The sequence below is a fragment of the Mycteria americana genome, chromosome 16, assembly GCF_035582795.1.
Source record: "Mycteria americana isolate JAX WOST 10 ecotype Jacksonville Zoo and Gardens chromosome 16, USCA_MyAme_1.0, whole genome shotgun sequence".
In the NCBI taxonomy this organism is placed as follows: domain Eukaryota; kingdom Metazoa; phylum Chordata; class Aves; order Ciconiiformes; family Ciconiidae; genus Mycteria; species Mycteria americana.
Genome location: NC_134380.1, coordinates 13,321,499 through 13,347,695, shown reverse-complemented (window position 1 = coordinate 13,347,695; position 26,197 = coordinate 13,321,499). Strand labels below are relative to the sequence as shown.

Sequence of the window (26,197 nt, the reverse complement as noted above, 5' to 3'; positions counted from 1 at the left end):
CTGCATTCCTAACAAGCCTTAAGAGCATCAAATACTAAATCACCTTCAGTCCACGAGGTAACGAGCAGAGATCAGGATCTTTAGCTGAAATAGTCCTGCAACGTACACCTCCCAGCTCCAAAGCTGGCATCCTTTCCCCGGGTTCCTCATTACCTTGATCGGGACGGTCAAGCTGCACTTTCTCCTCCAGCTTTCCTCTCTCCTCCTCTCTCTTGGGTACCTCCATGGGCACCTTGATTTGTGGCTGCTCCATCTCCTCCTTCTGATCCACCAGCTTCGGTTTATCGCGGTCATCCTCCGGCTCCTCTACGGCCGGGTTCTGGTCTGCAAACACAGGACAGTTAATTGCAGGAGGTTATGCACGGCTGCGCTGTCAGTCCACCGGCAGGACCAAGGCAATTGCTTTATGCGCTGCGACCCCTTTTACCAACACAAGCGAGCAGCTATTTTCCCTCCAGCGCTGAGCGTGGAGGGGTTGGGGCTTTTGTTCTGGAGTCCCCTGGTTGTTTTCCCTACAGTGGCTTTTTATGGAGCTGCCGGCACAGAAGCCCGGGGCAGGCAGCGAGGCAGGGCCGGGGCAGAGCCGGCTGCTGCTGCGAGCCCATGCCGCCAGATGGTAGCATCCTCCCGGCTGCCCGGCACCGGACCCCCGAGCAGCGGGACAAACCGAGGAGGGGTCTGGCCGCAGCCCCCCCATCGCCCTCCTGCTCCCGCCTGCACTGGCCGCACACAGCAAAGTAGCTCCAAACCTCTGTTATTTTTATTTTTTTTTCTCCCTTTTGTGCACGAGCGTTTCCCCGGCCCTTCGAACGCTGCAAGGAGGACGGGCGGGAGGGAGGGAGGGAGGAGAGCTGCGTGACCCCACGGAAGGCACGGAGTTTTGAGGAGTGCGATTAAACAGGCGTTAGGGGAAACTCCCGAGGGAGACGGGGGACTCTCCCCATCTCTCCCTCGAAGAGATGGGATGTTTCTGGAAGACGCATCCCAGTCACACCAGTTACAGAGTTCAGTGCTGGAGTAAACGTGGAATTCGTGGCACGTCCCATGGGATGGGAACGGTCCCTTCCGACCCCAGGGTGGCAAAAGACAACCCACACCGTGAACAGGGAGTGAACTCTTCCTTAAAAGAGCAACAAAGGAGGAAATCTAATTGTTTCCCAGCACTGAAGTTGTTCTGCACATTTTTTTCCATCCAACAAACTCTGAAAAAAAAAAAAAAATCTATCTTCTGCAAAAAAAAAAAAAATTCCCAACTCTTTCCCCCATTTGCCCTCCCCCATGCGATTTCCTTTGGGGAATTAATTCTATAAACATCTTTCAATTTTCTCCTCCCCCTCCGCAGGGCTGGTGCGATTTATTACAAGATGAACTCATGGGAAAGAAGAGATTGCCACAACTTCAGCTGCGTGGGCCTTACCCAAGTGGGGGGGGGGGGGGGACGGGGGACGGGGGGACGGACGACACAACACACACCAAAAAAACCCGACAAAATAAGTACAAGATCCTGGCCCAGAGGGATCCGGGCCAGAAGGACCCAGCACCTCTCCAGAAACCTGGACTCTCTGGCCCAGAGCTCCGCACCCAGTTGAAGGGACATGCGCCAGGGCTGGCCGGCTTTCAAAGTTGCTTTGGTTCGGGAATGACGGTGGGAGGGGAAAAGGACTCAGATTTTCTGAGAAACTCGAGTCTGGTACCCAAGGGTCCCTCTCTCCATTGAGGGACTTCCCAGGGTTCAGCAAGTCACGGCAGGACACTCCTCCTTTCAGGAAAAAAATGGCCTGCAGGAACCAGTGCCCAGCCCTGGACGGGGGCCCTGGGAAGCAGGAGGCTGAGGCTGGGGAGGGGAGCGCTCGGCACGGCTGCGGATGTTCCCAGCTAAATTCTGGCCTCGCAGCAAAAAATTATTTACTCTATTGGAGGAAAGTTTTTCGTTAATTGGTTCATGAAGCCGGGAGATGGCTGCATTTGGAGAAGGCTGCGACGCATCTGAAACCAGAGGATCCAGAGAACCGCACCGCAGGCAGAGCCGTTCCCACGGCAGAAGGGAATGACGACCCGAGGCTGCCGTGCAGCAAGATGATATTCAAGAGGGGAAACAGAAAGGAAGGGGGGGGGAGCTTTCCGTACAAGCGGGAAACAGAGGAGCTAAAACCAGAACTAGCCCTGCGTGCACGGCAGGGTTTGGCCAGAGGACCCTGCAGCAGGTGAAACCCCCCCGGGCCAAGGACACGACCGAGGGGCTGGGGGAGGCCCCGCTGCTGGGAGAAGCATCGACCGTAAATCAAGAGGCGGCCGCATGTTCCCCATTCTGCAAACAATGCAAGAAAAGACCCAAACACAAACAAAACACAAACAAAAATACAAGTCTCCATGCCATAGTAAGACAAAGTTGCCTCCAAGCCGTCATTTGCTCAGCAGGAAACAAAATTAAGTTCATCATCAGGGCGTGAATTAACAACCTCTCACGCTGCATGGAAATCTATAAGGGGCTATATGTGGTTTGCAGAGAACAATTTTGCTCAGGATGTGTAATAATCGCTCTAACTGTCTAGTCGCCCTCCAGGTCCCTTTGGAGAGCGTTACAGTAATGCTGCGCCTCTTAATCTTTTATGAGTGGCGTTGGACTTTACAGGCAAGGGCTGAGAGGCTGTAAAAGCTTTTTGGCTTACAACAACAGGACCTGGGCGTTAAGGCAGCACCAGGAGGGTTCGCTTTGCCTTGGCGCAGGCCCTGCTGCCGGCGGGTCCTGCCGAGCCGCCCCAGCTCACGATGCTCTTCAGCAGCTCCTCTCTCACACTTACAGGGCGGCGAAGGGAAGCCAGGGCTTTCTGCAACTGATTTGTGTGTGTGCGTGTGCGCGCGTATGTGTTGTGGTTTGCCAACAGCCTCTCAAGGCTGCAATAAAATTTCATGATTAGCAACCTAAAAGCTTCCCTTCCCCCCCCCCCCCCCCCCCGGCTCCTGGTTCGGAGAGTAGCAATGGTCCCAGAAAGGCATTAAATCCCTCCTCACATGGTTTTCCTATCGCTCTCGTCCACCGCGGCAATGACCGTAGCCGAAAGCTGCGTCCGCACCCCCCGCTCTCGGCTGGGGCAGCGAGACGGGCCCTGCTGCGCTCCCCCTGAGCCGAGGGGGATCCAGCAAAGGGACCGGGGGAGCCCCAGGGACGGCACAGGCAGTTCGAGGAGACACCACCCTCTCCGCACTGCTGAGCGATGCCCGGAGCATCGGCCAAGGACCGACGAGGGACACGGGGTTCAGGATCTGCTCGTGCCAGTCCAGCTCCAGACTCGCTGAAATCTCTTCAGCGCAGTGAAACGGAGCAAGGTCCACGAGCTCGTGCTAAGGAAAACGAAGAAGAACAAGCGGGGCAGAGGGATGGGAGCAAACCGCTGCCCCCAAACGTGCCGAGCAGCCCTGCACCCCGAGCAGGGCAGGGACAAGCCCTGCCCGGGGAGTCCCGCGCAGCCCCCCTCCCCCTGAAACGGTTACAGATTTCACAAGGTTATCGAATGGCATCACTGAAATTAGTTCACAGTTGTCTCCTGACGCACCAGCAGTAAAAACGAACCCAAATTACAAGAGGCTGATAGTTCCTTTTCTGTGTCACAGGCACTATTAAAAGCTCGCTCGCACAAAGCACCAGGGAGAGCTGCAGCAGAGTCAAGCTGTTCCTGCAGCTATTAGGAGCTGTGCATAATCCACGTTTCACACATGTTCAGGGCTGCTCTGGCTCATAACGCCAGCGGGGACGCAGCCTGCAGCCAGGCAGGTCTCTTTTTCGGGGGCAAACACCCAGATGCAGCGCAGAGACGGAGGAGCCCTCGGCATGGTGCCCTGCCGCACACCGGCAGCCAGCGGAGAAGCCAAACGCAGACCCGAGTTTCTCCCAAGTCCGTGTAACGCAGACCACCACATCCAGGAGGACACGTGGGACGGACGGAGAAGGGTCCCCAGCACGCGGGCTCCCCGGAGCGCCGGGGAAAGGGCACTCTTGCATAAGGAACGTGAATCAGGTCTTTGTTACCCGATATTGCACAACGCCAGGGAAAGAAAATGAAGCAGCAATGATCAAGTAAGGAGCTGAAAAATATTACAAAATCTTAATCCACCCCATGAGACCCCCTAGGGTGCTTTCAAATACAGAGAGAAATTGCCTAATTAGCTTTTTTTTTTTTTTAAAATGGATAATTGCCTTCATGAGCTTTCACAGGCAGCTTAGCAACCTTTTAACATACGCGCACACGCTGCATGGAGCAGCAGAACGTTTCTGAAAGGGGTTTTATACCTTTCCCGAAGAGCTGCTGACAGTAAACCTCAAGCAATACAGGCAGGGGCTGTAATGGGCACTTGGGTGTCGTTAGTAAAAACACTATTCAGAGTTCGCTGGTCAATACGTGTTCACATAAAAGGGCAATGTTCTAATATTCATAATCCCAGGGCCCACAGGGCAGGGTTTTAATGAAAGTCTGTACAGTTCTGGTCTCCACAACATCAAAGAGGCCAATAAAACTCCTCTCACATGCTGACAGGCAAAAGTCAGACGGTGAAGGCAGGACTGGGAAAAGGCCCCGCGCAGCCCCCGGGTTTGCCTCGGCCAGGCAGCTCCCGGCCGGGGGGGCGCGGGGAAGGGGCCGAGCACCCACCGCTGGTCCCCGAGGAGAAGCCGTGTGTTTCTGCTAAAGCCTCGTGCGAGGAATACGAACCAGATGTGCGCCGGCGAGGGCACCCAGGTGATGCGGGGCAGCCCGCATCCTGCACACCCCTTGAATGACAGGATGCAGCTGCTGCGGCGTTTTCCAGGCTTCTGCCTCTGCAAAACAAGCCGGGCGAGGACGAGGGGGGAGCTGCCGGGGGGAAGAAGGGCACCATTTAATGCCTCTCATTGCTAGTCAAGCCGACATCCCGCGGAGGCACAGGGAGGCACGGATCCAAGGCGCGGGGCGGTTTGCGGCGGCGGAGCGGGACCGTGGCTCTCCCGGGGCAGCCCCGCGTCCACCCGCCGCCGCTCCCCCAGCGCCGTCCGCCCTGCGAGGTCCTTGTCCCCGGGGATGGGGTGCCCAGGCCGGGCTCCGCTCCCCGGGGCAGAGCCAGCAGCCCCCCGCTACGAAAGGGACCACGCGGGACTCGGAGGGCAGCTGAGCTCTCCCTGGGCAGGCGCCCGTCAGCGCGTTAGGAGCTGCACGGCTCCTCGCCGGGAAGTTTACGAACCAAGAGCACTCAAACCGTCTTCCTCCCAGGTAGGATTATTTAATCCAGCAGCAAGTACCACGCAATAAGGGCTAATGCTGACGAGCTGCGGGCACACGCAGTGGGTGCGGCAGGGCGACCGACAAGTCGCTGCGCTCCACGATGATTAGACGCAGGCGTCCTGCTCTGCCGCCCCGGCTCCCGCGGAGAAGAAGTGGAGAAGGGATTTAGCAAACTCCAGCGGACACCATCTTTTATGGGACTTTTTTTATTTTCCCAGTCACAAGAACACGTGTCATTAGCGACTCCTCCTGAAACGAGCAGCTGTTCTTTGGCCATTACTGCTCCAAAATTAACCAAGACGGAAGAATTCAATTGCATCCCTCCTCCCAGCCCCGCTGAGTGTGCACGATTAAGGGATTGAGAGCATCTTTTGCTCAGAGTTCACGGGCATCCTAGTGCCTGAGAAGGCACGCACGCCTCGGGTGAACCATGAGCACAAACGCATAAAACCCCACCACTGCCAGGGACGGAGCAACCCAGGAGTGAATGTTATCAGCGGCAGCACCGGTGTCTCGGAGACACTCAAAGCTGCTCGGCAGGAACACAGCCAACAACCAGGAGGGAGGATAATCTCCAGAAGAGACAGCCCCTTTCTCGCTTCCGTTCTCAATCTCTGCGAGGATATTTCAAGGCCCCCCAAAGAACAAAAAACCAAGCACGAGCAGAACCAAACAAAAATAAAATAAAGAAACAGGACACAGCCACAGATGAGGGGCAGCGCGGGGTCAGGCGACACCTGCTAGCCATGGCCTTGCAAGGCAAGCCTGCAGCTGGGGAAGGGAGGGATCGGCCGTAATTCTATCAACGGCCACAGTAAACAAATAATAAATAATGTGAACCAGTAAACAAAGCTGAGGCATAATCACAGGCTTTGTCAGAGCTAAAACCGAATCCAAATTTATATCCTCGCAACTAAAAAAAGTCAGTGCCCATAAATTTACATACCTTTGAGCGCAATGAATGGCTTGTTATTGGAACTGCGGACAATGCGCTGGCAGACACGGTGAAAGCAGCCCTGTTTGGCCACTTGCACCCCTCGTACAGGTGGCCAGCGCGGAGCTGTCGCTGGGCTGTGCTCACAGAGCTGCATTTATTACCCCAAACGGGGAGACCCGTGCTCTGTCCTTACAGGGGACCCCAGCCCCGCACCCTACCTTTCCTTTCCTTTCCCAAAAGAACAACTCCCACAGGGTACCACCGGGGCTCACACCAGGCTTTTCCAGAAGGCAAAACTGCAGCCTTTCTTGGGAAAAGTCCCCAGGATGCTGTGAAGATGCACAGAGCTGGCTGGAAAAGACCCTGCTTCCACCACACATTTTTTTTTTTATATATAGTTTTTTGAAGAGGTGGAGCTGGGAGCAGGGCTGGGAAGCACAACTCAAGCAGACACATACCTGGGATTTTGACCGAATCCTGGTCAATTCTGTTCTTCTCTCCGTCCAGGCGCTCCAAGTCCACCGCTTCTGTCTTCACAGGGGCGTCCTCCGTTGCAGACAAGGTGGTATACGTACTAATAACCAGTATTCCCAGGCCAATCCACAGTATAATCTGCACAATGTGCCAGAGCTTCAGTTAGCACAGCAAAACAAACGGGACTGCTCTGTACAGCATTCTTCATGCAAACAGTGTCTCCAAACAATTCAAAGCTCAGTGCAATTACACATGTCAATAAGAGGGAGAGAAGAGGAGAGAAATTTAAGAGGCAAAAAAAGAAAAAACAGTAGGTTTTGGCTGAGGTTTGTATTTGGATTTAGAGACATAGGAATGAGAGTTTCAGATGCTGGAAGCTGTTGAAAAGGCAACTCCTGTATCAGAAGGGCTCAAAAGCAAGTGGACAGGATGTAAGGACAGAAAAATGCACGTGGCAGACGAGTCCAGCTGCAAAGACTCATTCCCTGGTATTTCCAGCAGCTACATTAGAACACCATGAAATCAGGTCTGGCTGAGAACAGAGGTGCCCAACCTGTTTACAGCCTAGAAAGGTTTCTAGGGAGCTGTTTAAAAATTCTTATTTTTGAAAGCAAGGATAAGATGTCCACACACAAGTCCTGGTGGCCAGTGCTCAAAAAGCTGACAAGAACTAACTCACCGATTTCCAGAAAGCTGGGACCAAATAGAATAAAAATAGACGGAATCTGGATCCTGTGGAGGGAAGGACCCTACAAATTTCTCTAGCTCAAAAAGGAGAAAGCGATCACCACCAAAAAGAACATTTCTGCAGCTTATTACCTAATGATAAATGGATCTAAAAGGATCTAATTCCACATGAGCCATAAGAAGGAATAAAAAACTCTCTGCACAATAAAAAACAAAAATATCTGGGAACACTGGCACTTCATGGGATAACTCGAGAAGGACAAGCAAGACGATGCCCAACAGCAACAGGGGCAGAGGAACGTCTGCCGTGTTCGGTGCCAGGGCTGCCAAACGCCTGCCTGCTCCTCCAGACGAGAGCGGTACCAGTTCAAAGAGCCGAGCGGATGGATTGCTGGCCGACAACACTGACTGGGGAGATTTAATTAAGCTCCAATATATTATTTTTACCTACTTAATTGTTGCAATTGTCACAATAAGGGCTTCTTGTGGAACCTGGTTTGCATGTCAATGCAACAATGGCACTGTGAACGACTGGTAGGAGAAAGTCAGCAAGAGTTTGTGCTGAAGGAAGCAGGCAAAGAAGCGGCACCCTCCGCTAGAAACACGGGTCTCCCCACAAGCTCCTTTTCACAACAGACCACGGAAGCAACAGAAACCATCACATGCAAAACAGAAAATGCCTCTGCAATGCCGGGAAGCTGAAAGTTTGCAGCAAATTGGTATTTATGATGCAGCAATTCCCCCCCTCTTCTTTTTTAAATACATTCAGCTCTCTGAAACGCCAGGGATCTGGCTTATTTCTGTGGCTCTGCATATGGCAGCAAAGGTTCCAAGACAATGCTGCAAACTGCATCTTTTCTTTGCACCTCGCAGCCGCCCTGCGCGACGCTCGGAGCTTGCGGGCAGCACGCCGCTGCTTCTCCTCTGCTTTTTGCCAGCTCCCATCCCCACCTCTGCTGCGTGCGTGCTGGCTGCAGGCTGCTGCGGAGAGGACACCGCTCTTCCCACCCCATGTCTAACAAGAACAACTGGCTATGCGTGCTTCACGAGGCAATCGTAAAAAAGTCTCAATCTGCAAAGGAAAAATGCTGCTTTGGTACACGATCTTCTTGCTGTCCAGTAGGAACCACGCAAGCTGCCCAGCCCCTTTGCAGAGCGGTGCAACACCCAGGGTAGCGGCGATTCTGGCTTGGGCTGCGATACCAGCTCACCAGAGGACCACATCCTGCAGGACTCATCCTCTTCCCCCAGAACCCTTACCCTGCAGCATTTACATCCCAATTCACAAAAAGCACAACAAAAGGATGCTACTCAGTGTGAGAAAAAACAGGAACGGCTACAGGGAACCACTGCTACAACTGGGAGCTGCCGGTGGGAGAAAACTGAAAATAAAGGGGAGAGGTAAAATTGAAAGGAGAAGTTAAAACGTTGGCACCTCCAGGGAGGGAGGAGAGGCTAACATTTTCCTCTCCTTCCTCGTGCTGAGGGAGATCACCCAGAAACACGGGCCAGGGCGGTCAGAGCCTCGAGCCCAGGAGACCCCGTCCTCAGCACGCCCCTGCAGACAGACAGACGCCTTCAGAAGGAAAAGGTTGGCGGGACGTGAAGCAGCTCTGGACAAGGGACGAGCAGCGTGGCCAGGGAGCAGAGGCCAGACCTTAGAGACATCGCAAAGGAAACAGAAGTAAAATCTGCTCCCTGCCTTGCTGTGTGGGTGCACAAAGAGCAGATATCCTGCCATCCTGCTCGGGCCAAAAGCAGAGTCAGCAGGTCCCTGCCACTGCTGCCCTCAGCTCGGAGCTCATCCACTTCCTCCCCTCACACAATCTACAGCCCCGCAGAAATGCACTTTGCGACTGGAAGGCCGTCCTGGCGTCTTCCAGAAACAACAGCGGAGAGGAAGAGCGTTTCCACAAAGAGGATCTATTCTGGTGCTACAGGAACTAGGAGCAACGTGGGAGAGAAGGGAACTGTAGGAAACAGCTGAAAACATGTTTTAAAATGTTTTAAAAGGATTTTTGTTGTTTCTTATCTTAGTGGGGAACCATGGGCTTGAATGCCTTAGATTCAAACCCCTTTGATTGTTTAACATTTGGAGTTCATCTGTGAGCTTCCCAGAGCAGCGGGTATGGGCACATGTGGCAAAGACAGGCTGGGCTGTCCCTCACCTTCAGCTCCCCCGTCAGCACACCTCCTCCTCACCTACCCCGTCAGCAACTGAAGACCAGAATAAAGAGGTCCACAATGTGGCTTAATTCCACGGAGATACTTGTGACATGGAAAACCAGGCAGTTTGTACTCAAGGGACCACCAAGGATAACCTGGCAATTGACGGAAGAGGAATGTGGGGTGCAAGGACCCGGTGGCTTGAGGAACCAAACACAGGCAGAGGAGCCACCTACCCCCGAAGCATTCAGCTGAAGAGCCGAGAACCTGGAGCAAGGAGAGGGGCAACACTGCAGAGCAGTGCCTGGTCCCACAGGGGGGATCTTCCCCACACCTCTGAAAAGCGAAGCGGCTCAGAGCAGAGACCCTTCTCCAGAAGCACCTCTCAACGTGGACAGGGCAAGAGGACGTGCAAACCCCTCTGACTGCAGCCTCCTCCAACAGGCAGGTCAGCAAGGCAAGGGCCTGTCTCCCGAGAGGAGCGCTCTGAGCACGGACGGGAATTCAGGAGAGGAAGTTTACGTGGCCGTTTCCTCTGCTGGTCGCTTTCCCTCGGCCGTCCTTCCTCCCAGAAGATAACTCGAACTTTGTACAGAAGTGTCGTTAGCTCAGACCATCTCCTCTAACCACGCCTGAGCCATCAGCAGGAAGCAAAAAAAACTGCATTTGTGTGGAGTGACGACATCCTCCAAACTGTGCTGTTTTGGACACCGAGCGTTTGGAGGGACAGAGTCACGGCGAAGGAATGCAGAGCCCCGGTCGCTGCCGGGTTCCTCCGCTGCGCTGCGACAGAGATGTTGTGTTTGAAGGGCTGCACTGAGCGAAAACGCCTGCCGTGAAGGTGTGCTGGCCGCTGCGCTACCAGGGGAGGGCAGAGGGGAATCTCTTTTCCATCCGCACAGGAGCGAGACCGAGGGGTTATTTCCTGACCTCGAGCAGCCTCTCCGCAGCTCCTCTTCCCCAACTGGGACAACAGCAACTCCGGCCTCCCTAGGAGGGGCCTCTCGGACAGGCTTGTGTCAACACTGGGAAGCCAACACCTTCCTGTTAGAAGTTAAATACTCTGTTTACAGACCTTAACGCGACCTTCAGCAGCACTCTGCCAAACCTCACTCCGTTCCCCCGCTCAAGGCTCCCGGAGGGCAGCAGGACACGGACCCGCACCTTTACAGGAACGCGCTTAATGCTTAACCACAAGAAAGGGAACGCTCTCCCCAGTTCACTCACAGCTCTGCGCGCCTGACTTCAAGCTTTTTAACTGCGCTGTTACCTGATCATCTTTCCAACACAGCAAGCCTTTCAACCAAGCCTCCCCGCAGCCCAGCCCAAGCTGCCGTCCCCAGCCCCGGCCCGCTGACCAGCGGCTGCGATAATTAGTAACTCGCTGGCAGAAGCTGCCCATGCTTTTTGCTGGCCAGCAAACATCTGGGACTGCCCATATTCCTTCCCCTGGAACCCTCTTCACCACTTTTAATGCAACTCCCCTGTTTCGTAGCCTCAGCTTGCACCATCTTCCCAGCTCGGTAAATCTAAACTTCCTACCTCGCCAGTCCCATAAGCTGCCCGACACGGAACGTCGCTGGATGCCAGAGGTGGCCCAATAAAAGCAGCCAGTTCCCAATAAAAGCAGCAGCACCGCAAGAGTCAAGATAATTCAGGCAAGCATAAGGGCCGGAGTTGAGAAGGCCTGCTGCTTTGGAAGAAATCTAAGGATGATGGAGGGAGAGGGAACATACACGACCATTGTTTAGACAGGGAAAAGCAGGGAGGGACAGCTATGCCCAGGGCTGGCTCCTTCTCCCCCTTGACTGCCACTTTTCACAGGAGCATATTTTGATGGAGTGGAGCGCCTGATCAAAGAAAGCAGGAATGAAGGAGGAGACCAAAGACGGAGCTTCAGGGAAAGAATAAATGAGTCTTTGCAGAAGACCTGGAGGAACAAGGAGAGGGTGGGCCCAGAATTCAGCTCCGGAGTGGAGGCGGGGAGGTGCTCTGCAGCCTGGCGCGTTTCTGAAGGCAGGTGTGCCCTTGCCGCAGCACTTCAGAGCATCGGTCAAAGCAAGTATGCAAACTTGACAGGCGATGGATCATTCAAGAGAAGGCTGGACAGCTTGCTACCAGCCCCTTGAAATGCCAGGGTAACCTGGGGGCTGATGCTATAGATAAGCCCTTATCCCTTTGTGGGGGTTTCTGCAGGACAAACATCTTACCAGCCTTGTGACCAGCGTTTCAGGTCAAGCATTGTGAGGGCCCCAGTGTTCAACCCCGGGCAGCGGACAGTCGCCTCTGGGCAGCCAGTCTAAGAGCTCAGCACATCCTAAGTGCAGTTTCAAGGCACTGCAGAGAAACGTTTTGGCTCAGCCGGAATAGAAAGCAATTCTTGAAAGTGCTCTTTGTTTCCCTGAAAAATCCAGGCTGGCATTCAGACTCCTGCTTGGGGTTTCAGTCAAAGAAGTTAGGACCAAAGTGTCAGAATTCAGAGTGAAAGCTGGAAAGTTGGACTATTTCCTTGTGTCAGAGAAAGCATGGGGAAAGAAAAAAATATGCCCTGCTTAAAAACTTCATGTACGTTTGCAAACCCACAAGTCATTAAACACAGAAAAAGCCATTAGTTCTGTAGGACCCACAAAAATGTCGTGCTCTCCCCCTGCTGACTCTGCAGTTTGCCGAAAACCTTATTCCCAGCCCAGCGCTGTCGTGACTGGTAGTGCTGGGGCAGAGGCCTGCTAAAAGGCAGTGGATTAAGTTATTGTTAGAAAAAAACAAAAGATGTTAATTTCAGCCCCACAAAAGCAACAGTATTTGCAGAATCAGAGAGATCAAGCCCAGCAAAGAGCCACTTTATTTCAGTCCCCAAGGAGGCCAATTCGAACTGGAGCAAAAGGAAAAGCTAAACTTCTAACAGCCTCTGAACGACCCCAATTTTTTAAAAATCAATTCCTGAAGCAACACCTCTATGTGTGTGTTCCTTTTTATTATTATTTTGGTTGAAACCAGAAAGCTGAGGGTCAGCAGCAAGAACCGCATCGCTGAGAAGCCGTGTTTATTTTACCCGGCCCAGGCAGGTTGGGATGTAAGGCCCGTGAAGGTTTTATAGGCTGCCTGGATTTCCCATTCTGCGGATACAGAACCTAAAGCCCACCAGAAGGCGGACTGGAAGCAGCATTTTATGCACCAAATGAATGCTTCACTTGCTGCTGGAGGGACTAAAAGACCTGGTGTTCCAGCACAGGGCAGGTCATGCACTGGGCCAGCACCTCCTCTGCTGCTGCCTGCATGCCCATAAGCAACGCTGCTCAGAGCAGCCGACCAGAACAGCTCCCACCTGTACTGGGCAGACTGGAGGGGGAGGCTGGAGGAGGTGCCGAGCGGTTTCTCTGCTGCAGCCAAATTAACTACATTCCCAGGCTCCGCGGAGGGCTTAGGGGGATGTCAAGCAGCATCAGCACTGACCTGTGAACAAAGTGCATTCTTGTGGATCTTCTTGTAAATAAGAGCTGGGCAGATAAAACAAATGAGGCTTCCCATCGTAGCACCTGTCAGGCCCAGGACTGTTTCCACTGGCAAAGAAGAAGAAAAGTCAGCAAAGTCCCCTTCCAGGACAGCCAGAGCAGCAGCACGTGGCAGCTGTCTGAGCCCCCGGGCAGGCTGGGGCCCGAGCCCAGCGGGCCTGGCCATCCCACCCAGAAAAGCAAATAAAAGAGACCAGAGAAAATAGCCAAGCAACCAGCCCTTGCCCCCAACTCCTCGCTCACCATTTGGGATCATGATGCCTCCTACCATGGTTCCAAACACAACAGCCAGCGTCAGGGCTTTGAACCGAAGCGGGGGCATATAACCCCCAGCAGCGAAGGTGCCGTCTTTTTGCTGGAAGAGAAAGGGCAGGAGGGGGAGAATGAGTTTAGCCCCCGCATCACACCCACACAATTCCTAAGCCATCACCCCAGCAGGCTCCAGCAGCTTCGTCACCTCCACACTATGGTCTCCGCAGAGGTGAATGCTAGGGGGGGCAGTTAGATGTGGTTGAGCAGTTTTAATATGCGACAGCATTTGAGCCTTCAAAACAAGAGTGAGGGGGGCACGGAGCCAAAGCTGCTGTTTCCATCCTGCCCCAAATGTGAACCGTACAGCTGTATCCGAATCCCTGTGCCAGTGCTGCAGCCGCCCAGCCTCAGCGAGCGGCCCCAAGGCCAAGGGCATGAGAAAGAGGCACAGCTCAGAAGGCAGGAGGGGGAACGGTCACAGGGGGAAGAGCTCTGGTTTTGCTACGGCAAGGTGTCCCCTAACACCTCCGGGAGCAGGGCTATTCCCACCTCGTTACAACACGTGTACCAGCCCCTCCGATGTGACGGAAGACACCCTGGCTGGATGGCAGAAAGGATGATCGGTGCTGCTGGGGAGCTGCTGACACTGGAGGGTTTCCAGATGCCTTCCACTTCCCATCCCATCCCCACCCTCCGAGCAGGAGGTGCGGAAGGCAGAGGACCCAACAAACCCACATGCCCTGGAGAACCAGCGGGTCCCTGCTCTCCTGGCCACACAGATGGGAGGAGAAAGCAAAGTGACAGGTTCAGAGCCCAAAGAGCAACGAGCAGAGCCCAGGCGAGAACCAAGTCCTTCCCAAACGTTTCCAGCGCTTACTCCTCTGCACCCACTGGCTTTCACCGATGGTCTTCCCCCATCCTCAGGCCCTCCCGACGTGAGAAAAGAGCCGGGGGCTTCTCACAGGCAGAAGTGGCAGGATTTAGAGCTATAAATTGCTCAAGTTTTATTTCCTGCCCTAAGAGGTTTCTATTTATGCAGATACACAAAGGCCTCAGAACATTCCCACAATCTCTTACTGTTATTTACTGAATACCATCGGCATGCTTAGTGCTGTACAATACACAGAGGAGAACACGCTACTGCCACAAGGGACTTACAGTCTAAATCAGACAGACCAACTATAGTCACAAAGGCTGTCTGAAGATCTGACCCTGGGAAAGGTGAACGTGTGGGAGAGGGCTGTATTCCACCGCACGCTTCTGCACCAGACAGCCAGGGGAGGCACTGGAGGAAGGGGACATCTGAACCCGGAGGGGAGAAGGCTGCTCAGGGGGCTACTGACAAAGGTACAAGGATGAGAATAATAATAAAAGAGCAGAAATGAGCAGGCACGCACAGAAGCAAGAAGAAATGAGGCTGGGCTGGGCTCTGAGGTCAGGAACAGAAGCTTGAGCTAAATGCAAAGCAAGACCGAGTTGGCTAGCAAAAGGATGCCAGCTGGAGCAGCAGGAAATAAGGAGGCTCCTCTGTTTCCAAAAGCACATTTCTCCCTCTTCCTGAGGGGGAGAACCACCTCGGCTCTGAACTGTGTAACACTTCTGCGCGAGAGCCGAAATCCCCAGCGGAGAAGGGAAGTAGCAGCCACGGGACTTGGGGCACAGCAGAGCAATAGCAGGCTTCAGGCTCGCAACTCCAGCACTTCTGCCCATGAAATTCCTCTGCAGAGAGGACAAGAACCTCAAAGTACCAGAGATTAACCGTTCTGCAGAGCAGGATTTACGGACTGCCACGGGCCTCCTGCTGCACCGTTACCACACACCAGGCACGCACAATTTCACTGTCAGTTGAGGGTTTGTCCCTCTGGACAGCGAGTACCTACCACAGGTCAGAAATATGCAGTTGTCAACGGAGTCTCACAGAACCAAGGCACGTTTGTAGCCTAGGTTGGCAGCCAGCAGCAGAAGCCAAAGAGTCACAGTAGCCCTTCAAAAAGCAAGTTTCAAAGGTGCACACCAAGGCAGTCAGCTGCTCCTGGCCACACAAGAGGATCTTACCTGCTGCTCAAAGAGAAGGGTGTTCAGCGCCTGTCTGCACGGGAGAATCATCATCGGAAACCCCACAGCTACCGACATCATGAATCCCACTCGTATCATCTCCGTCACAAGGTTGGAAGGGAAGTTCATTAGGACGTTCCCAGCAATGGCTTCAGTGTAACTCACGTAGCCAAAGAAGCCCACCTGTCCGGCAGGAGGGGAGGTGAGCGGATGGGGTTGGACTCCAAAACACTTTCATATCTGCTCTTTACAAACAGGTGGAGGTCAGCGACCTCCCGTGAGTTAGGGCCAGCCAGCCAAGGAGGGAGCGTGGGGCCACCTCCACAGGCAACCTGCCAGCAGCCCTAGCTGCAGCACCCCCAAAAGCCGAGACAGGCGGTTAACGAATAGTGGGACCTTCCTAAAAGCAGAGGCAAGTTTCTGCCTAAATACAGGGGGCTTTCATGGAGGACGTTGCAGCGAGGGAACGCTGCCACTGCCCGTGACACAGGGCAGTGACGCCCTGCTTGCTGCCAGGCCCATGGACCGGCCCCCTCCGATGAAGGAGGGGCCGTAACGATTCCCCGCAGCAGCCTAGCTCACAGGGGCAGGCTCTTCTCAGGAATTATTAACTCGGTTTTATTAACCGGTGCCTTATGAGGCATAACGTCCTTCACATCCTTCCAATTGCAACAGGCTGAAAGAAGCTCTCCTAAACTCTGGGGAGCATCTCCAGCTCCAGGCTGGGCCCTGGAAGGCAGACAGCAGGCTGATGCACACGGAAGAGCTGGGTCTCCACTCTGCCTCCGCCCGCGGAAATGTGCCACTCTGAAAATTTGGACTCTCCAAATGCCTCCTGCAATGTTCGGTTCATCATCTCCCATCTAATTTTGCTTTCAGCAAAATGACTTATCTTTCAGAATAAATATAGATAAGCAGAAACCAGCCCCAACTGAAGATAAATCATCATCCCCGTTGCCCCTCCAGAGCATGACTTCTGGCAAGGAAAGAGAAGGGGAAGTTTCTTACCGTAATGTAAAAGGTGGTGACCACGTTTAGGGAAGAAGCAAATATGGAGCTCATGATTTTAACAGACGGCTCATCCAAGCTATCATAGGTAGGCAAGACCTGACTGTAGAAAAGGGTAAATTATTTAAGGAAACCTTCTGCAGAGAGAGAAAAACGCAACTCCAGCATGTTCCCTGCCTCAGCCCAGCAGCAAAGAATCCCTGACACCTTCCCCCTATGGAGCATAAACGCTCGCTGCTATTCCACAATTTATATTGCTAATGCCAAGAGATTTCAGAACACTCATAACTTTAAGTGTTGCAAAAATATTCCTGCTCTCCCCACCCCACCACGTGGAGCTAAACGTGTGATGTAAACATTTTGGTTCAAAAGTGTTGCAAAATGAATGACCGTTTGTTCCAGTGAAACACCAGTGGCACCAGGCCAGGCAGCGCATTGGAGATTATTGTTCTTGGAGCTCTCTATGCTGATAATTAAAGCAATGCAGTGTTTACAGAGTAAAAGCAGGAAGAAGGTTAGAGCATCACACTGTCTAAAAGAAAAGTTAAATAAACAAAACTAAATGCAGCGCCTGTCATATTTCAGCGCTGCTGCTAAAGCTCAGTTCATAGGAAGCTGGGAGCACCAATTACACGGGATTTGGGGTATTTACAGACCTGGAAAGCATGTGGAATGTACTTTTTGACATCAGGTGCATATTTTAGCAACTCATTAACCTCTTGTTACGTTAATTCAAGTGGCTACATCCTGGCTTCATGTTACTGAAGGAACTCTCACGAGAAGTTCAGGGGAGAGCATCCAGTTAGATGGGAAGGGGGTATCCCCAGCTCCAGTGGGCACAAAGCCATTAACAGAAAGTGTGTCAAGCTGAGGCCAAGCAGAAAAATCCTTAACCCTTAATCCCTTAACGTCAAACGGTTCTGCACAAAGGAAGCTGAGCACGTCGGCTCGCAGGAACCCGCGAGACACTCGGGGTCTGTGAATGCAGCACCGTGACAGCCATTTACCGGCAGGGAGCGAGGAGACCAGCTTCCCCAGGAGTCTCTCCATTTCGGATTCCTCCCTGCCCTCAACGCAGCGGCCTCCGCTAGATTAACCGACTATGTCCCGGACTTCAGCCCCACGAGGGGAAAGGGGGCCAGCCAAACATCCAGGCCCAGGAAGGAGAAGAAAGGAGGGAAGCAGAGAGGCTCTGCAGTGCGTGGGACGGCACAGCCAGGCCAGGTTCGTGTCAGTGCAGGAGCAACAGCAGTGACATGGGGGAAAGTGCCATGCAAAGTCCAGCTGCACCCAGGCCTCCTGCGATCACCTAACGGCACTTGTTTGGTCAACTTGGGTTGGGAGGATCAGCACAGTGTCCCTCAAGCCCCCACGACACGCTGCTGGGCCCTCCTGACCATCACCACCTCTCAAGGCAGAGCAAGAGGACAAGAAGCATGCAACAGGCAACACGTCCTGACGTGCCCAGGGTTTATTTTTCAGCAAAATGACTGCACTGAAGGCCAGCGAAGGATCGGGGATCCTTCCCCGCATTATCTGTTACACCGAACCTCAAAGAGGGCACAAGCAGATGGTTCCTCCTGAGCAGAGAGCAGGCAAGTCAGCACAAGCATTAAGAGCCGCCTCGGAGAAAGCAGCCGTGCTTCAGAGATGGCCAGAGCTACCTCAGAGTGTCTGTTCTTCACCTTCACTGTAGGGACCACCTTGTACAGGCTCTCTGAGCACAGGACTAACTCAGCCTGCAGGGAACGGATCCTCACAGAGGCAGTGAACAACATCCTGACTTCTATTATCCCTGTGAATTCAGCATTTTTGCATCCATCTGCACCAGAATAGCCACCTCCAGAAATTAGAAGTTTTCTCCTGGAAAGCGCTACTGACTCCTCTTGAAAGAGAGGGTTCAGTGACTTGACCAAGGTCACGCAAGGAGGCTGCAGCAGAGGTAAGCCTGGAGTCCTCGCACTCCCAACTCTCAGCTCCACAGCAAATTTCCACGCTACGTAACTGTAGAGGAGCGACCTACTTTGCAGCTTCAGCAACAACAGGATAGCTTTTAAAGAGCAAAGGACATTGAACTCAGAAGTAAAGCAGGGTCAAGTTTTTCAAGCTAGAATAATAGTGCATTTATTTGTCCTTACTGTATGCTGCATTTACGTGCTGAAGGAAAAGGATTTCTGCTTTATGTTAGAATTATTTATTTTTTAAAAAGGTGATTCAGAGGTTAGCAAAATTAAACCAACCTAGCTGAGAATAACATGCTTAGAAAGATTGCCTGGGCTGGAGACAGCGTGTTGCCCCAATGCTTGGAAAAAAATGCATAGCTTTCGGTTCAGCTTGCCACGTAAGTGCTGTAATGGAGCCTATATTTAGGTACATGCACACTGGTCCAGACCAAACGATTTCCCTGCATTTCCAACTCCCGGAAAAATTGTGCTGCGTACTGTGTGGCTACCATAAGAAAAAAAAATTGCAATTTAAAAACTCTAAAATGTTAACAAGGTAAAGCTGTAAAAGACTACAACTCCCTTCACCAGTTGTAATGGAGACATTAAACAGCAAGACTGGAGCGTGTTCGGGTAGGAACCGAGCTGCCAAGAGAGCCGATAAGTGGAAAATGATGATTTGGATCTTGCGTGTGGGTGTAAACACAGCAGTCTGAACAAATTTTATCTGTCACATTCATTTACTGTTGGCATGTTACCCATTTGCTAGAACTACAGCGGGGAAAGCCCGACTCTGCCAGCCTTCCAAATGAGGATGGTCTTTTCCGCGTCCACATTTGGATTTACACTTCTATTTAAAGTCTGTTACTATTCTGGCCAGGCACGTATTGCTCACTTGCCATTTTGGTGCAGAAGGTAATGCTGCTAGAAACATGAAAATAGCCTGGTCTGCCATCACGTCCTTCCACGTGCCAGTGGAAACCCTCATTAAAAGCAGGTAACTGGAAATGCACGAACAACTCTCCAAAGTCAACGACTGTGTGATCTTCTGAGTCTCCCAAAGAAATTCGGGAAAGCAGAGAGGAGCCGCGAGTGTACGCTACCCTGCAGGGGGCCCTGCGGCCATTAGGCGACGCAGCCCCGCTGCCTCTCCTGGTACTAAATCATTCCCTTCAAGAAACGGGGGAAATTCATCACTTCTGCAGCTGTACCAGAAGCAACGTGCATTACACTGAGGATCTGTTTGGCCCAAATCACCTTGTGTTGCTCAAGTACAATAACTCCCAAGTGAAATATAACTCCCTCCTCTATCTAGGTAACAAAAGGGTCACAACTGAATGAGATGCTGTACTTCAGTGGGCTGTAAAATATTTTGATTAAAATAAAATAGGAAACCAGATGGTATCTATCCCTTGCAGATCCTCATGACCCTCTGCCCTCACAAAAACTCATTGCGCACCACAACTGCCAGAAGTGGGAATGGCAGGTACTTACGACTGACAGGCAAAAGACATGCCAAAGATGGGGATGCAGCGGAAAATGCCCTCCCAACGAGTGTAACTAACTCGCTGCAGCCACTGCCCGCTGAAGAGGCCGTGCTTGAAGGACGACAGGACAATCTGCAGCCAAGAGAAAGGAAAGGAGTTAAGATCCAACCCAAAACAACTTCACGGCAGCAGTAATGCCAGGGCTGGGCTGAAAGGCAGCGTGCGGCAGCTCTGCGAGGAACAGCTTACGCTGCCTACCACGGCCCGACCTCTATTAGTCAAATTCCCCAGCTCCCCACCCGCACACTTTATTAAAGCTCCCAGCAACCTCCATAAGCCCCTTGCCACCAAGGATCCCGGGGTGTATTTTAAAAGACCTATGACATTCCCGCTTTGTTTGATGCCATCAGACATCATAACACACACCAGGGTGGAACAATTTCCACTGACACATTTAACAGGGAGAATTATTGTTCCCAGCAATTTCTTTTGCACTTTTTTAAACACCCTTTTAAATCCAAACGGGAAGCGACATTTGTCTTGGAGAATCCTGTTCAGTGGAGAGAGACAAAGGTTCCTAAAACAGGAGCCCACCTGCACGCTGCTACTCCAGAGCCATTTAACAACACCAGTTCACCAAAGACAAGGATAAACTTCATGAAAGCAGGGGGAGCGAGGCACCCAGACGAGGCCAGGGGAGCTCTTTTGCCATTGACAGAGAAACTGGCAGGCATTGGGTTGCACAGGAAACAGAAGGTAAATATGTCTGAATGCCTGTTTATAATATCGCCTGAATGGGGGTTTTCTAATCCCCAGAGATTATGTTTTAGTGCAGCCAACTCTCATGAAATGTTGTGGTTTTCTTAAAGGCACAGCTCCTGGAACACGGCAGTTTTGTAAAACACTCATTTACAGTTTCCAGCCTCCTTACAAAGGCAAGTTCAGAAGTGTGACCCAGCACAACCTACTAAAAAAAGTTAAGTGGAAAGAATTTCCACACCTCCCTTTTCTTCCTTTTGTTTCAGCTCTTCCAGTCCTGAAATGTGGGAGACAGGGCTGGGGCTGCACGAGCAAACCACATGAGCATCCGAGCAAACCACGTGAGCATCCGTGAGGTGAAACTTGAAGTCATTAAAAAGCAAGTGAAAGTCTCCACCTCTCAGTAAATGGTGCTATACAATGGGGCTCGGCCAAGCCAAACAGGGCCAGCTTTAGGTAACTCTCAGCTTACCCTACTTAATCTAAATGGTCAAGAATCCATTCACCTCAGTAAAGAAAAACTTTTCTAGAAACATCTAAGAACAAATATATGCCACGTACCACGCTTAAGACTTTACGAAGCTTTCAATGCTCAAGAAATAGAAGTGCTGGTGTCCAACAACTAAAACTACTTGCAGCCTGAAAGACATTAACCATCAGCTGCAAAAAAGCACGCAAAGTACACGCTTGGGTTCTTAACAAGAACTGCCTTCCCCCTACAGATCAGAAGCACTGAGGTTTTCAAGGCAAAACAGTAACGCATGATGAAAGTCCTTCTGCTTCCAGGCACTCTTCCCCACATCTTCCATCCTTTGATTTAAAGTTCAGAGCCCTATATTATAAGACACCAAGAAGCAGAATAAACCACAACTCGATTTGTGGTTTATTATTATTTGTGCCACCACAGCCCTAACATTTCTAATAGCTTACAGACCCACTGGCCAGTTTCTACAGCCTGTACCTCCCCACCTCCACCAGCTCAAGAGCACGGGCAGCCAGATCGCTCATCATGCCCGGCACTAGCAGCACTAATTATCAGGAAGGATATTTTAAACTTGAGGCTTGCACCTGCAGGCTGTCCCAGAGGGAACATCTGTGTTAAAACAACAGGAAAACAGCATTCCCAGCGTCGATACTCACCACAAACATGAACACCGTGTAAAAGATCAGAGCCATGGCACTGAATGACTGTATGGAGGCCATCATGTTCCTCTGGAGGCTCAATGGAAGTACAATGCACAGGGAGACGGCAAAGAGCAGGACTATCCGGAAACTGCCCGACACCTGGAAAAGGGACCTGCATAAAGAACTGGAGCACGGAGGATACTCAAAACATCCCACCAAATTAGCAAACCCCGATGCGGTTAATTTTTCCAGAGTGAGAAACAACACAAAGCCAGGATCGATTTCAAATGTGAAATTCTGCTTCTGTACATATTTAAAGATTTGATGCTGAAAGCTTGCCATTTCTTTGGCTAGGTCTGTGATTAGCTTATACAGTCACTGGGTGCCACTGTTGCTCTACACAGTGCGTGACAGGTCCATCCTGAAGTGGAAGTATGGGGGGGGGGGGGGGGTGTTAAATGCTATTCCAGCAGAAACTATTTAAGTATTTTCATGCAATTAAATAAAAACTAAACTTACTTGGGAAAGAAGAGATTGAAGTCTTGAAAATTCTGATCCAGAAAATTAATCAAAGCCTCACATTGCTATTTATTATAGCGGAACACTCTGAAATGCTTGGAAATATTTAATACCTAATTTGGCTGCAGCCACAACGCATCTTTTTAACTTCACAGTCCCTTAATCGCAGCCTAGCAGCATCAGGCGGAGCAGATAACAGCCCCGCCAAAAATCCTTCCACATGTCCATTTTGCTTCCCCGCACGGCCCTCGCGCCAGCTCCGAGCGTGGCTGCTCACAGCTCTCCAGGAAAAGCAGCAAGAGCCTCCTGCCCACGAGGAGCACCTCAGCGAGCACCTCGCCACCACGCGTCTTGAGCCAACCCCGGGCTCGTCACACAGCTTATTTTATTTTAAAGAGGAGGCAGGCGCACAGTAACTTTGGCCACCAAAACAGCAAGGGACAGGACAAAAATCCTCCTTGAACTAGCGGGCTGCAAGGGGGTGAGAGCTGGGACAGAGGAACTGTCTGTCACTACCCGTTAGGGACAGGAATTAAGACAGGAAGCATCATCTCCTCCAGGAATCCGCTCCAGAATTAATAGAGACCAAGTTAAAAAGAATTCCTTTGTTGGAAGTGCCTTATTGGAGGTTTTACACATCTGATTGTTCGCCATATGTCTGGGCTTCCAGGACTTCATAGAGCTAAATGCTCTGTGCATGAGGCGTGCCATTAAAGCTCACCACGAGATGACCCCACAACGCCTCGTGGGCTGCTGAACGCTCAACTAAGGCAGGACGCTCTTTGCCGTATAAGTCACAAACGGCTCGATGCAAGAATTGGGATCACTGTCTGCATTGTGGATGTGATCCAGTGAGGATTTATTTACCTGAAATCCAAGCAGCCGGGCAAAGAAGTTGGACCCCAAATCACCAATGACAACATAGAAAGCAATGCAAGTTCCCAGCATCAGCCCAATCATGCTGCAAAAACAACAAAACACACACAGGTTAGGAGGCTGGAGCAGGAACCCTGGCACGCAGCTCCTGCTCCTGGGCAGGTGTGTGTCAGCAGCCACATTCCCAGCGGATTTGTGCTCTGCAGCCCTCACGAGAGGACGAGGCTTTGTTAACGCTAAGGCTACCTTAGAGACACCTGGAGACACCGCCTGGGACTGCCGTAACTGAGCCAGCAGCGACGGGGTCCCCACCGATGACACGTGAGCAGTCAGAACACCGCTACGTGCCCTGCGTGGAGCAGGGCTACAGTTCATACGCTGGGAGCGAGAGACATCCTACATACACTGCAGCCGCTGGTGAAGGATTAAGAGAAAGGTTTAGCACCGACAAGCTCTCAAGGGCTACACCCTACACACAACCGCAACAGCTGAAGATTGCTTCGGATCCTACTGCACCCGCCGTTTACCAAGGAACGTCCAGAAGAGTTAAACAGAAACAGCTAAAATTGTACGTTTAAAGCGACTTAAAATCTTGTGCAGCCGCTTGCTTGGGTTCAGAGGCAGAGCAGCCTCAGCATGCCTTGCTTCAGCCTACATCCACCCTCTAACACAACCTTCTGGACTTTCATGGTGGAGGCAAGCCCCAGGTTTTGCTGAACCCACACTGAAAAACACGTTTAGCAACCAGTAATAAAGTGGGTTTTCTGTCCACAGGGATACAGCGGGCTGCGAGCTCGCTCTCACAGCCATATGAGCAGGCTGTGCATCACTACTGGTGCTAGAGGGGAGGACCACGCTTTTATCCCAGGCTCGTGAAGGGCAGGCCACCAGTTCCGCATACAACCCTAATAAAATAAAAACCAGGGAACCTCCATCCACCTCGCATTTACACCTAACATCTTGGCTAGAGATGCCGTTCTGGTAACAACCCTTGCATGGGTTTAACTGCTGTTTGGAGCCACAGAAAAAAACAGACCTTGGAGATGGCAAGAACTCCTTTATTTCTCGGAAAAACACTTAAAAAGAATCAGCAAGAGGTTCTCTCAGCCCCACGCCCCACAGCAGGGGCCTACCATGAAAGTCTCGATACCAAATCGGCTCTCAGACTTCTTTCCACAAAATGGACCACACTTTAATGAAAAGATTGTCTTACGAACTGCTTCTCCTCCCATTCATGATTGCATGGACCACTTTCCCTCCCAGTTCCAATTATATAACATCCCTGTGGCAATTACAGCAATTGCTTGCACGGACAAGTAACATCTGAGAAATATTCTGTATATTTTTAGTGTTCTGCAGCAGTTTGCAGCTGGGAAGAGGGAAGGAGCCAGCACCACTGACTGGCCTGGGCTCAAAACGCCTCCACCAACGAATCTCTGCTGGAAAAAGCAGCGCTGTAACGACGTCCCATCGCCCATCATGACTGCTGAACGAGACCTGCGGGGGAGCTTCTACTTGGATTGGGGTCATCTGAGGAACCTGAAATGGAGACAGGACTTCTCCCACAAGGCATCGCCTAACGCCTGGCATCTGGCAGAGGAAAGCGGAACCCGCTGTGAGGAGCGGGCAGGACCAGAGCAGCTAAAGGGTGGATCCGAGGTACTGAACGCTCTCCCTCCCACTAACTCACGGCAATCTTGGCAGAGATTTCACCCCTGGAAAACATCCACAAGTGACATGCCCATGATTTCATAGCACACACAGCAGAGCGGGAGATGAGTTCATTCCCCAACTTCTGTGCTCCCACTATCTGGAAAGCGTTCCTGTCTCCACTCAGGAACGGCTGGGACATGCTGAAGGCGACACCTGCGAGCTGTGCTTAGGGGATCTCGCTTACGCTCTTGTTCAAATTCTAGGTGGCAAGGAAGACTTCTGGGATCAGAGAAGGCAGGAGGGTAAGAAACGAGAGCGCAGCAAGGCCACAGGAGGCTCCAGAGCAGTATTTTTCATTAAAGAAAAACAAACTATTCAAGCTTTAAATAAGTAGCAGATTACCTTGTTTCCACCAACATTTTTCCTGCTTTTCCATAGGCATGAAATGCTGGCATAAGAGGGGGGAGAAAAAAAAAAAAAAATATATAGTTAGTCAAAGAAAGGTCCAGAACGCGGCACACGCACGAGTTCGACATTAAACAGTAATAGCGACAAAGGGCAGTGCAGCAGGAACCCACCGGTGTTGTGTTTTGGGGCTGTTTCCCTCGCCCACCCTCCCTTTTTCTTTTTCAGACATGCCCTCTGCAAACTGAAAACCACATAAGACAGGAACAAAGATGAGGAAAAGATAGAAAGCAGGTTCTTTTTTTTTTTTCCTGTTTAAATAAAAAAGTGGTGTGAAGTAGCAGTCACACATGGCAACCATTAAAAGAAAGTCAGCGCGGAAGAGAAAATATGCATGTATAAGATGCTGTGTGGCAAAAAGTTACTGCAGTGCAAAATTCCAATCAAACTCTCATTTTTATTTTTATCTTCCCACTATAACTGAACCGCCTGACGTTGCTGGATGGGAGATCTGAGATGGTGCCCAGAACGTTCAATCCCATACCCAGAATACCCAGTACTCACAACCCACACCAAAGGGCTGCTGCCAAGAGACGTTTTCTTTCCCCTCCCATACTTGGGTTGTAGCTTGTAGCAAAAAATGATCAGTAGTCTTTAAATCATTGTGTTTTTTCTTAAAAAGCAAATGCCAAGAAAACTCCGCTTGTATTTTTAGACCTTACTGGGTAGAATGAGAATTGAGACCTCCAGTTCCAAGCGCAGACCACATTGCCCAATTCTGTCAGTCTTTAAATGCAGAGGTCCAACTTGAAAACCACCACCCTGGACTCCCCTTTGTCTTCTCTCAAGGTACAGCACACATTCCTGGAGGCCGCCAGAAAACAAACTTTATCCGCTTCTGGAAGCATCTTCTGCTATTTTAAATATTAACTTACAAACTCCGATTTCTTTGGACTCTGCTTGAGCTAAAAATTAAGGAAACAAGATGTTCTCCCACAGAATGAGAAAAAAGCTTGGCAGGAGACCCACAGCAGAAAAATAAACCGGAGCTGTTATGTGGGGTAGCACCGAAAATAGCCGATGGCTC

The 26,197-nt window shown here is 51.5% G+C and overlaps 1 protein-coding gene across 2 annotated transcripts in view; it reads right to left on the bottom strand.

Annotated features, from left to right (window-relative positions):
* SLC38A10 (solute carrier family 38 member 10) overlaps nt 1-26,197 on the bottom strand; it is a 38,744-nt gene that overhangs the window by 8,385 nt on the left and 4,162 nt on the right. Inside the window, exons 3-13 of one of the 2 annotated variants that reach the window (XM_075518580.1) lie at nt 25,108-25,153; nt 23,044-23,137; nt 21,673-21,816; nt 19,781-19,905; nt 16,344-16,446; nt 15,336-15,518; nt 13,272-13,383; nt 12,970-13,076; nt 6,648-6,801; nt 4,707-4,847; nt 154-324 (exon numbers count right to left, since the gene is read on the bottom strand). In XM_075518580.1, coding sequence (XP_075374695.1) covers nt 154-324; nt 4,707-4,847; nt 6,648-6,801; nt 12,970-13,076; nt 13,272-13,383; nt 15,336-15,518; nt 16,344-16,446; nt 19,781-19,905; nt 21,673-21,816; nt 23,044-23,137; nt 25,108-25,153 — 1,380 coding nt within the window. The remainder of the gene's footprint in view (nt 1-153; nt 325-4,706; nt 4,848-6,647; nt 6,802-12,969; nt 13,077-13,271; nt 13,384-15,335; nt 15,519-16,343; nt 16,447-19,780; nt 19,906-21,672; nt 21,817-23,043; nt 23,138-25,107; nt 25,154-26,197) is intronic. The other variant, XM_075518581.1, reaches the window with a different exon arrangement.